Source organism: Amblyomma americanum, chromosome 2 (assembly GCF_052857255.1).
Source record: "Amblyomma americanum isolate KBUSLIRL-KWMA chromosome 2, ASM5285725v1, whole genome shotgun sequence".
Lineage (NCBI taxonomy): Eukaryota > Metazoa > Arthropoda > Arachnida > Ixodida > Ixodidae > Amblyomma > Amblyomma americanum.
Window position 1 is genome coordinate 149,773,765 of NC_135498.1, and position 13,111 is coordinate 149,786,875.

A 13,111-nucleotide genomic window follows, 5' to 3' on the forward strand; every position below is an offset into this window, starting at 1 on the left:
GAGTAATTCAGGGAGTGACGACTGAAATCAAAGAACGGAAGGATAATTGCAAAAAGAAAAACAAATTGAACCCTTCGAATGGTGGATATAATCAGGTGGCTTGAAACTTAAGAAGAGATCAGTGAATGCAGATTAGAGAGTCACAAATTACTCAAATATGGGCATTAACCTCTAAACACTATGACGTCATTCCTAAAACGGAGGTTAAATTCGATTTCGCCGATTTTGTCAGAAGTCTACTTGACCTTGAAAACAGTGCCTCGAACCGAAACAGAAGTTCTAGCTCACCTAATTCACATTGGGTCTAACCACGCTAAATCGCGCCATGTTTTTCCGCGGCTAAAAGACCAGCTCTGTACAGCTGCTGATGCTGTGGAAGTTGGAACCTTTCCCAATAGCTGAGCAGGTGGGGCACTTTTGGTTACGAAAGATGTACAGTAGAAGCAAATGATGGTTTAAATTTCTCATAAGTTCAACCGCCATATCGCTTTGCAATTTGCCGCTATTCCTTATACGATGTCATCAGTTGCAATTTATTGCATTTTGCACAAAATATCTGCTTCCAAACAGCACTTGAAGACCCACAAACTTACCAATGATTCTTGGGCAGTAAAGGGCGATTGGCGCGAAGATTGCACCAGAGAGTCCCAGACTAAGTGTGAAAAGCATGTCCGGAAGGTAGTCGGCCAGGAGCACGATTCTCAGGTTCATAATGGCTCCAGCGACGACACTGGTGGACGCCACTGCCAGCGAGTACTCGAGCGGTGACTTGGCACATGAGAGCCAAAAAAGAGATGCAGCCAGCCAGAAATACCCCAGCCTAACGAGAGTCCATCGACTCACGTACCTTCTGTCTGCAATGGCGGGAACTGCGAGTGCACCAACCAATGATGCCGCTGAATAGAGCGCGATATTCCACTCTGCTTGCGCCCGCGACGCGCCTTTGTCTAAAGCGTAGTCTACGACGGTTTCCACGAAGATAAACAGCGCGAAGCAGGCAGCCACAGAAGACACCATGAGGCCCATGAATGTCGAGTCCTTGAACTGAATGAAGAGGTGGGCGAGGTCTCGAAAAAACCTAGTGCTTGCGTTGGAGCTGTGTGACTTAAGTAGCAGGTGGGGCTTTTGAAAACATAGGTTTTTGCAAGCTTCCGCGTGTTCAAGCACCGACCACGAATGGCGTCGTACTCTTTTCTCCATAGGTGCCCCTTTGCCATCGCAGTAATTTGAATCAGAACTCACATCAAGAGAAGAGCTGTTTTCAAAGAGTAAAACGCGTTCGGCTCTGTCACCATCAACCAATGACCGAACTTCCTTGCAGCTGCGTTCCGAAGCAGCCCTAACGCAGGACGAACTTGTGGAGTTGAACAAGCAAACACTGTTGCTGTCACCGTCTTCCTTCCGAGCGCAAAGTCTGTGGTCTGCCTCTCGCCGCTGCAGCATGCAGCAAAAGACGGTGGTCAGCGTCGATGCAACAGCGAACATCAGTAGTGTTGTGTTGAACCCCCATGTTTTGTGAACCGCCGAAAGGAGGTGCACGAAAGCGAACGATGATACTGAACAGCCGGCGCACTTGAGCCCGTTTGCAACGCCCCGATATCGGTCAAAGTAGAACATCAGTATCCTGTCCAAGGACACCAACACCAGGCCCACGCCGCCACCTGTATAGAACCAGGTAGTGGTATCAGAACGTTTTGTAGTTTTTTAACGATTCTTAACTTTATCAGGTAGGCATAAGCTGCACTTAGGAAACTGTTGCCATGACGGAGCTTTTAGCTTGATGAGCTCTGTACGATATGAATTAATTTGAGCGATCAAGGGTTACGATATTCTACCGGGGCTTGCTTAATTAAAAATTATATGCGACATTGATAGGAGGTAGAATCTTTGTGCTCTGAAGAAAAAAAAAACACCTCTTGAATGATAAAACTAGGGAATATTAGCAGTACTTGTATTCTTGAGAACTCAACAAGACAGGCGCACTGCTTCATTCGAAGCCACATAAGTTCGCTTTTATGCTAACATCAAATATTGTTCTTAGACGAAAAACCACCGTGAAAATGCGCATAAGAGTTGCCAGTATCTTTAAAACCACACTCGCTTCCCAGAATCAAATTAGCCGCGATGACAACGAGAGAAAATACGGCTCACTTTCAGTTTTCTTTTCGCGAATAAACATTTCAAATAGTTACCAAACTCTCCTCCTTCAATTCACAAGGACCAGTACACATAGCCATTTAGCTACAAAAGGGATGGTAATGCAATTTCATCTCTCTCATCACTTATAATTTTCCTCCTCATGCGCATTTGATTTCCCAGGGCTGAGAACCGCGCACAACGCACACTTTTTTTTTTACGAGTATGTCTAAATTTATGCGGTGAGTTTCGGGAACCTCCCTTTGCTTTTTCTCGTTTTACTATACAAAGTAACGAGGCAGAAAGATGTCACTGTTGCTATATAGCTGAAAATGTAATTTTTTTGGAGTACGTGAACTAACTGAGCGATCCTTAATTGCGAAACTGAGAATTGTTAGGAAGAAACTGTGATGCATGTGACACCTGAAATGCGATGGATATTGCCTTTCACTAAACTGATTCTGCTCTAATAGTGAATAAATTACGCTTTATTTCAAGAAAGAAAAAATAAAACAGAGCCTGGAGCGGAACTTACATCGGTAGCTTATGTACTGAGATCGCTTGTGGCGCATGCACAAAATTGTTTCTCAGTTCAGAAAACAATACTTTCAGTGGTGTCATATTCGATACAACTCCACCACAACGAAAAATCCTGCACTGGTAGTACAGTTGTTATGGTTCAACTCGTTGCGAGACGTAAAGGAACAAGGGCTCTCCCAGGGAATGGAGACGCCTACCGCCGCTTGCGCTGTCGAGCGGCTGCGTAAGTGGTGCCGACTCGCAGTGGAGGTATGTTGACGTTAGGTACGTAGCCACTGCAGATCTATGTGGAAAGGGGCTATAGTAAACAAGAATTACGGAGAGCTTTAAAACTCTGCTTTAAAATTACCAGCATTATTTAACATATGAATGTAGATACGGTTTACTATTGTCTTTGTAGACAAACACGATGAATAACATTTTACCTTCGATGTTTATAAGTGTAGCTACAGCCTATGTTTAGCGCCATAGTCGTTAAGGCTTCTAGCGGTGTTTTAAAGCTGTAGTACAGATTAAGCTTCTCGTCATAATTCAGCTACTCTTGGTAGGGCACAGAGATGACATGAAAGGGCAGGAAATTCTTAAGTTCATTAGATGCCGCTTAAAGAACCTTTTGGCAGGTCCACACGTCTGATGTTCACAGAATGGGCTCGTGAAGTTGGTGTCACAGAACAGGCTCGAAGAAAACACATTTTGAAGACATCTGTAATGCATGCTTGGCAACAAAGCAACTAGGCTTGGCGAAAAGAAGTTTCGATCCGAGAAAAGCAACCAGCACTTCTAATGCTTCCTTTTAACTATTTCCCTTCACTAATTTCACTTCTTAACATCGTTGTGGCTTACCGTGCACGACACCAAACGTCACGCTCATCCAGAAGATGCTACCAGCTAAGGATGCCAGTGCAAGGCCAGCCCAGACCAGCACGCTGCCAGCGACCGCAATCTGGAAGACGTCCAGTCTTTGGCCAAGAAGAGCTACAGGGAACCCTGCATGGACGCGAGGAGTACACGGAGTAGTATTTTATTCGGTATCGCTGTGACAAGCATACGAACAATTATTGCGTCGATGAATAGGCAGGGTGTATAAAGGAGCCCTGCTTTAGTACAGAATAAAGAAACAGGGCTCAACAGCAGCAGCAGCAGCAGCTGTGATTTCACGCAGCGATTACACCCACATTACCTTTGCACAAACAATCATTTTACTGCCACTACGATAGCCCTCAACTTTAGTGCATTACTTTGTTACTTGCAAAGAGGAGCTGAACAGTTTTTAAATAGAGAAACGATTTTTAGCGGGGCCTAGGGTTCCATTTAACAATCTACTCCAAGCGCATCATTTTGTAAAAACACGTGGTCGCTTTCTCGCCAGGGCAAAACACGTGGGGCGGAGTTCGGCCGCTCTAGTGAGAAAGGTTTGCTGCAGGGCCGTCCCGATCACTTCTTCGCACCCGCAGGGGGTGTAGCGCTAAGAGGCATGATTCGAAGTGACCAGCGCGGAAACAGACAGGGACACGATAATAAAAAACAGTGACGACAGAACAAGTGTTTATTTCAGTCCTGTCGTCAGTGTTTTTTGTTCTCGTGTTCCCGTCTGTTTCCGCGCTGGTCATTTCGAATCATGTCCCACCAACTCGCCCAATCGGCAATTTTGATTGAACGCAAAGCGGGTTAAAGAGCAATATACAGCTAAGCTATGGCGAACGTCACTGAGGTAAAAGTCCATTTAAAAAAAAATGCTGTCGCCATGTTTTGCAAGCACATGTGGTGTGTTCACTCGCCCCCTGTAAATGATCGTATTGTCTGGGTGGATTATGAGTACTGGCTACCCTGATTTTGCCTTTTCTTCTCTCTAAAATGGATGCTGAACGGCACAGCCTACATGAGCCTTCAAGGCCTCGTAAAAAATAGAAGTTTCAATTTGTCTGTTCGTAACGCTTCCCGTCTATTTCAGGCAATTATGACGGGCTCAGAGCTGCGTGAGCACGCCTCTGCACCATGCCTAAAGGGCAAGTACGACCAGGAGTTGATGCCGAAACTCAGGGAAACGTAGGGCTACACACTACGTTTATTTCAGCCATTTTCACTGTTTGCTCGACAGCACGCACCTCACTAACACCTTCGTGTTTCTAAAGCAAATTCACTGTGATCTGAACTATTTTCCCAGACATGTTCAAGCACAGGAGCCTATCAGCGATCAGGTTTTAGCTTTTTAAAAATATGACTAGCGCGCGTGTGCGGCTAAGGGAGGGAAGGAGGAGCAAGTGCAAAAAAAAAGAGGTCTTCCAGTAAGCCTACGCCTGCTTCAGTTTAAATGCCACTGAAGCAGACGTGTCACCTCGATCAGTTTATGAATAAGTAGCGCTGAGGTGAAGGAAAAATTGCACCGCAAGCCGTTCCCGATAGCTATTATGAGTGCAAAATCAACCACATGAGATGGGCCGACAGCAGAGCGGAGTGATTAGTAATTAACAGTGACTTGAATGCCACTAAATGTTCACTAAAGCTGTACATAAGATGGAATGGGCAGCTGTCTCCCTACAGGGGGCCACCATTGCAGTCATGTGCCAGTACCGCAAATTTAAGCCTCTTTGCGCCAGACAACGGGAACGCTAATCCGAGAATTGGGAGAGGGATATCTGAAGAATGTTTCGTGAAGAATGTTTCCTGTTTTAGGTTATGCAAGTTGCGCAGACCCCAGCCATGCAAGCGGGGGAGCGGCCTCTTGGGGAATCCGCAGTGTGCGGTAATGCAAATAACGTCCAAACGGACGACGCAATAGAAGTGCTTGGCTGTGCCTGCTTGTGTCGGTCGTTGCCTTAAGCCTTCACTAAGTTCTCGGCTTTTTCTTTCATGTACCTTGTTTTGACGTCTCCTTTCTCTCGCTGTTATTTACTTTTTTGGTGCTTTTATATGACTATTACTTCGATCATGCTTTGATCCCAGGGCTCTACTGTTGCTCATGTTTCTATTTTATCATTTTACTGAATTCAACGTTCTAGTGTTTCTACTTTTTTGTTTTGGATGCCGACTTTCCTCAGATATCTTCTTGAGCTCCTTTTTCCAATGTGTTTTATTGCTCAGATACGGCGTTTGAGTAACTCATGGTTCAGAACGCTGTCCTTGATACCGCACTGACTTGGTCACTTTCCCTCGGGTGAAAATTTTAAAGCTTTTATTCTAGCCTTTTCTGCTACGTCACCTTGTGGTCATGCCGGCGTGCATTCCTCTCGCGGAGTGGATAGAGGAAGAAATGTCGTGCTCAGGCTTGTCTTGCTTTACAAGGTTCAGTATTAGATGGCTCGTGTTTTTCATGTGATCTACGCTCCCCATATATTGATGAGTGGATAAATGAATAAAGGTGGTTTCCGGTCTGCGCTAGACAGTGTCGCTCGTGTATGGTGCATTTTTTTTCGGCCGCACAGGAAACATGGTTCGTGCAAGCCTAACATATTTTACTCGTGCAAGTGTTTTGTAGCGATAGCTAAATTACGGTAGCGTTTCGAGCCTTCAGCATGGCGGCACCGCCACCCTGTGGCTGCATCGTCCGCCACGCTGTCACGTGGTTGGCCACGTGGGGCGGAGAAGCTGCCGTCGGCGCGGCGCTGTGGCTGATAACGTGGTTCGTCACGTGGTTGGTCAGGCGAGCAGCCCGTGGTACGGAGCAGCTGCTGCTGCTGGCGGGCCGGCGAAACCGAGCTGCAACAGCTGTGCGCATGCGCCGTGTCAAGTGTGACGAAGATGAAGAAGGAACGCCCAGCGAAACGGAGCGGCGAAAGACTGACTTTGCACTTCAACTGAGCAAGTTCCACCCGGCCAGCTGTAGCTATCGCGTCAGTCCAGGTTTAACCAGAGCTAAACCACCGCCATTTTTTTTAGTGGCGCCTTCATACCTTCTACCCGGACACAGAGTTGTGCGTTCACTAGGTTTATATGCACTTGTCGAACTCATTTTGTTTTTTTTTTCTACCAGACATTTTACACCATCTTCTGCCGCGCCAAGTCAGCCTCCAACGTCGATAGGTCTGGCATGAATACGAAATTATAAACCGATTTCTGTTCTGAACTGCATTAATACTCCGAAAAATTGTTAGCCACTCGTATTAAGCAGTTATTAAGCAAAACTGACAGTCGTTACAATACCCACCACGGTCCGCGAAAAATATGTCAACACCTACTGCTTTACTGCTCTTGTATAAAATGAATATGGAGGCCCTTGATAATGTTTTCACTGCGGTTGCCGTACATTTAGTCATTAAAAGCGTTTGATATGGTGTATGATTCCATTCTGCATCAAATCATGGCCTTATTATTACAAGTATGGTTCTTAAATTCTTTAAAAGTTACTTAAGCAGCCATACGTAAAGTGAAATTGTAGATGCTGAAGCAATTCAGGCCTTCTGCGGGTATCAATGAGTGCACAACAAGGTTTAGTAGTGGTCCCTCTGTTTATTTCTGTTTGCAAATGATTTACTCGATTGTTTGACTACTCTTGTAATCGCATGTGCCGGTGGTGCGTTATTTTAGTTCATTCGTAAACCGAAACTCTGGCTAACGTAATTGCCGTTGAACCTCGATATAACGAAGCTGAAGAAGCCCGGAGATTACTTCGTTATAGCCGTAGCCTCTTTATAGCCCGTGTAGACACAGCTTCCAAGGGGAATAGCCTTTCCTTTATTGTATATCATTTTGCTATAAACCGTTTTGTTATAACAAGGTTCGACTGTATTAAAAAAGGATTTCTATAAAATAAGTAATTAGTTGCTGTCTAAAAGGCCAGAAATTAACACGGCACAGCACCTCAGCTTTAATCCTCCTTATAATCTCAGGAATGCGCTACCTTTGATTACGTAGGTTACAAAAACTGCAGAAAGTCTCAACTCCTTAGCTAACAATGAAAAAGTACTTTCAGAGTTATACTTTGTTCACTCAAAAGCACGAATTCATTCCGAGAATGTAACAGTAAAAATTATTGATATCGCTAAGCGGTAACATTCCTATTCACCCATGTGCTGGTAATGACTGCATAAAGGCCAAGTTTTTAAAACATACGTCTTTAATTCAGTTACCCTGAAAAGGTTGTTTAAACAGCCGCTTGATGCATCGTCACTTATTATATCTTGTAAAACAGGGAAGGTGGCTCTATTTCAAAAATTTGTCAATAAAGCTAATCCTGAGAACCACCCATCCATTTTTTTATCGCCAGTAACTGCTGCGAACCATTAGAACATGTCATTTTTAATTAGTTAACTCCATGCAATCTAATTTATGTTTTAGCTGTGCAAAGCACGGATTTAGAAAATAATATTCATACGAAACGATGCCTTCAAGCACAAACTACCCCACAATTTAAACCATTCGTCACATGCTGACTGCATTATTTTAGGGCACTTTAAAGCGCTCGTTAATGCATCCCATCATCTTCTACATCACAATGTAAAACAGTTAAGTATTGCACTCTTTTAAAATGGAATAAATTTTTCAACAAATAATTCCCCGCTTACGAATGTGCGCACTGGTGTTTAGAAATGACCTGTTAGAGGGCAATTTGCATTCCTTATCCGTATAAATAATATTTCCTCTACAATAACCTCTAATATTACTTTTTTCTAGCAAATGAATCTTATTTTTGTGAATTGCCTAATAATAATGATGCTGCTATTCTCCTAAAAAAATGCAACCGCTGCAGAGTACGTGTCTAATACATTCGAAATGAAAATGATTACTAACAAATGTGAAGTCATGCGTGTGTCCCGAACCAATTCCGGAACCCCGACTTACAACTAAATAACATTGCTACGAGTACCTCAATAAATAACTCCTACCTCAGTACCTCAGTAAATAACTTCTACGAGTACATCAGTATTTATATAGCAAATAACTTATCCAGCACAAAGTGCATAATTATATTGTCATGCTATGTTATCTTCGCCGTAATTTTCCCCACGCTGTATGCTCCGCTCAACAACTACTTTTAAAACACTAATGCAACCTGAACCCCAATAGGCGTCTTCAGTATGGAATCCTGGTCACGCCAACCTAAAAAACTCGTTCAAACTAACTGCTCGCGCTTAATTCTTTCCAACTACACCGAACAGCCAGTACAGCCGCCAATAAAAGTTGCCCTGCGCTTCAATCGACTGAAACGCAAGGAAACTTTGAAGCAAGCGCGAAATTTTGCGGCGAGAAGGTAATAGTCTCGTCTTAAAATTTCGCGCTTACCATATTTCATAAACTTTTTCGCCATTCCGTACTCTGCAGCGAGGTAATTATTGAACCATTGTAATGTTCGCATCGAAATGATCACATTCGCAAAATCGGTTGATTTTGCAACAAAAAAACTTCAGTCATTCATTCATCTTACACCCAGTGAATGGAACCATATTCCTGCTGAAACTGTGCCAATTGAATATAACCGAATTTGTCGTAGTTAATTAACAAATTCTGTATAAAGGAGAAACTTCTTTTACCCGCCGCGGTGTCTCAGTGGTTAAGGCGCTCGGCTACTGATCCGCAGTTCTTGTTCGAACCCGACCGCGGCGGCTGCGTTTCGATGGAGGCGAAACGCTAAGGCGCCCGTGTGCTGTGCGATGTCAGTGCACGTTAAAGATCCCCAGGTGGTCGAAATTATTCCGGAGCCCTCCATTACGGGAGCTCATTCTTCCTTTCTTCTTTCACTCCCTCCTTTATCCCTTCCCTTACGGCGCGGTTCAGGTGTCTGCCGATATGTGAGACAGGTACTGCGCCATTTCCTTTCCCCCCAAACCAATTTTCAATTTAAATTCAACTTCTTTTTATAACGATTCCCTGCATTTATATTCACCTTGTTTTACCTTGTAATCAATCCCCTCTGTAATGCCTCTTTAACAGAGGGTGGATAAATAAATTATTTTTTTCACTATTCAGTCGCTCTTTCCTTGAACTTGTGATATTAGAGAAGAGAGATCCGTGGATGATTGATTCGGTAGCAGCGGGCACATAATTAGGACTATTGTTCACACACTTTGTAATAATGCATCAAGATTTCGTGATTATAGAACTATCTTTCAGGTACACATGTTAATACACTGCCAGGCTCCCATTCTATCAACTAAGTTTACAACCCCCTCTAAACTAATTCAAACGCTGACATGGATGGTTGGTTGGTTTTTGGGGAAAGGAAATGGCGCAGTATCTGTCTCATATGTCGTTGGACACCTGAACGGCGCCGTAAGGGAAGGGATAAAGGAGGGAGTGAAAGAAGAAAGGAAGAAAGAGGTGCCGTAGTGGAGGGCTCCGGAATAATTTCGATGCCATGCGTCTCAGAATGACTACGGATAGCGGTCCGTGAGGAGCACAAAGATCAAAGTGTTGATCTATCTTCCGTCAAGGACTCTCCGGTTTATATATAAATAAAACACAACGGCACTGAATAAGTATATTGGCGTAGGTGTTTAACTTATGACCATATCTTGCTTGTTAGTTAGTTAGTTATATTGATTTTATTGGCGCAAAAGCAACTGAGGCTATGATGCGCCAAACACACGGTTAGAGCTTTTGTTAAAGGTTACGCTTTTTATATCTAAAGTTTGTATAAAACATTGGCTTTTCTGAGAAATTTAAAAATGGTTGAAAAATCAACCAGTGCTTGATCTCCTAAATGTAACATGGGGTGTAGTGGGATGTATTCATTGTACAATGTTGTGAAATAATTTTTCCTCAGTTGTTCCAGTTTTTTGCATACAATTAAAATGTGGTTTACCTTGAGTTCATCGCCACACATTTCGCAGAGAGGTTTGTCTTTTTTTGTCAGTAAGAAGTTGTGAGTAAGGTGTGTGTGTCCAATGCGTAGTCGACACAAAATAACTTCTATGGAACGCTCCTGATGTGTACATGATCTCCATTCTCCCAAAACAGGTTTTATAGAATGTAATGTGTTGTTTGTTCGTCCCATGCAATCTTCCACTTATTCCTGAGTTTACTGTGCAGTAATTTAGAAAACTCCCTCTGTGGTATGTTAACTTGTTTTATATGGCCGATTCTAGCTTGTGCTGCGCAAGCATCTGCTCTCTCGTTACCTAAAATTCCAACATGACTTGGGACCCAGCAGAATATAATGTTATATTTTTGCTCTGTAATTTTAACTATGTTATGTATGATTTTTCCTATTATGGGTTCAGCAGCGTTTGTAGAATGCAGCGCTTTTAGCATACTCAGTGAATCGGTGTAAATGATGCTATTTTTTATGTTTTGTTTTACTATTTGTTCTACAGCGACGAAGATGGCATAACACTCCGCAGTAAATACCGATGCATACTGTGGCAATCGTATCATTTTTTCAGTTGTTCCTTGAATTGCTGCACTTCCGACATGACTTTGTTTTTGAGCCATCAGTGTAAAATTCAGTGTAAGTGTTATATTTTTCTTGTAGTGCAAAGAACTCTTGCAGTATGTGCTCGTGTGGTATTTTCTCTTTGTTTACGTGTGTCGGTGTGAAGTCACACACCGAAGGAAGGCTGTACCATGGTGGTAGATATGTCTTTGTGCAATATTAGGTAGGGCGTCCAGCACTGCTAAGTCTTCACATTTATCTTCAAAGCGCAATATTAGTGGCCTGATAAAATGTGGTTTATTATTGAATAATCTCCTAGATGGGCACTTGGTAACAATGGGAAAACAGAGATGTTTGGGGAGAGAACGGGTTTTTAGGATGTACGTGCATGTTAGTGTGACTCTTCTATCCTTTAGTGTGGGCTCATTAGCTTCAACGTAAAGACTATTTACCGGGGATGTTCTATATGCTCCAGTTGATAGGCGCAAACCAAGATTATGAACAGGGTCCAGTCGCTTCAAGTAGGATGCTCTTGCCGAACCATATACCACACACCCGTAGTCCAGCTTGGAGCGCACCAAAGAGCGATATATTTGCAATAGGCATGCTCTATCGGACCCCCACCGTTTTCGCGAGAGTACCTTTAATACATTGAGGGCTTGGAATGCTTTCTTTCTCAGGTTGTTAATGTGTGACAGAAATGTAAGTTTCTTGTCAAAAGTGACGCCTAAAAATTTATGTTCCTGTTTGACTGGCAGTGTGGTTTGATTCAAGCACAGATTGGGATCGACCTGTAGGCCTCGTCGTAATGAAAACAAAACAACTACTGTTTTTTGAGGGGAAAACTTGAATCCATTTTTCTCTGCCCAAGCAGCCAGTTTATTTAGTGTGATTTGTATTTGTCTCTCGCAGGACAGTATGTTGGAAGAAGTGTATGCTATCTGTATGTCATCTACATAAACTGAATACATTACGGACTTAGGTATTACTTTGGCCAAAGAATTCATTTTTACTATAAAGAGTGTCGTACTTAAAATGCATCCCTGGGGTACGCCATTCTCTTGGGTGAATGTCATTGATAGAGTTTCTCCCAGCCGGACTCTGAATGTGCAGTAAGTCAGGAAGTTGTTCAAGCAGTTCAGCATCCTGCCTCGAATCTCTAGCTCTGCTAGGTCATGGAGGATGCCGAACTTCCACGCGGTATCATAGGCCTTCTACAAATCGGAGAAGACCACGATACAGTGCTGTTTGTGGATGAACGCCTCCCGGATGGTGTTTTCTAGGCGGACAAGGTGATCAGTGGTCGAGCATGCTTTCTGAAATCCATATTGATGTAAATCTAAGAGTCGACGAGATTCAAGTGTGAAGGTCAGTGTAAAGTTTATTATGCTTTCGAAAGATTTAGCGATGCAGCCGGTGAGGGCTATCGGTCTGTAATTGTTAGGATTTGTTGATTGTTTTCCGGGTTTCAGAAAAGGTACTATTATTGGTTTCTTCCACTCCTCAGGTATGTTCCCAGTTGTCCATATTTTGTTAAAAAATTTCAACAATGCCTGCACGGCAGCCTCAGACAGATGGGCAAGCATAACGTAATGCACATTATCTGGGCCTGTTACTGTCTTTTTACCAGAAGGTAATACCCTAATCAATTCCTGGAGTGTGATGGGTTGATTGTAGTCCTCGTGCATACCTGCTGCAAATGGAAGTTTTTGTTTTTCTGCTATTGCTTTGTACTTCTGGAACGTGTTTGTGTAATTGGACGAACTGGAAAATTCAGCAAAATGCTCACCTAGTTTGTTGGCCTGTTCTTCTAATGATGTTTGTGTCCCGGGTGTAGTCAATAGAGGAAGTGTGAAAGGGGTATGGTCACTACTGAATCTTCGAGCCTTTTCCCACATTTTTTTTTGAGGTTATTGAGCTGTTTATTCAGGACACATATTTCTGCTACGAGGATTTCTCGGCATTTCTCCGAACGAATCGCGCTCTGGCCTTGGCCCTCCTAAAGGCAATCAAGTTCTCCGCTGTGGGATACCGACGCAGAGAGCCCCAAGCTTTATTTTGTTGTTTTTTTGCCAATGTGCATTATTGTGTCCACCATACTTTATGTTTTTTGTGTACGAGTCCTGT

At 43.3% G+C, this 13,111-nt stretch overlaps 1 protein-coding gene across 2 annotated transcripts in view; it reads right to left on the reverse strand.

Moving 5' to 3' along the window:
- LOC144121900 (monocarboxylate transporter 12-like) overlaps positions 1-13,111 on the reverse strand; it is a 37,082-nt gene that overhangs the window by 9,173 nt on the left and 14,798 nt on the right. Inside the window, exons 3-4 of one of the 2 annotated variants that reach the window (XM_077655343.1) lie at positions 3,520-3,663; positions 594-1,661 (exon numbers count right to left, since the gene is read on the reverse strand). In XM_077655343.1, the coding sequence (XP_077511469.1) occupies positions 594-1,661; positions 3,520-3,663 (1,212 nt within the window). The remainder of the gene's footprint in view (positions 1-593; positions 1,662-3,519; positions 3,664-13,111) is intronic. The other variant, XM_077655344.1, reaches the window with a different exon arrangement.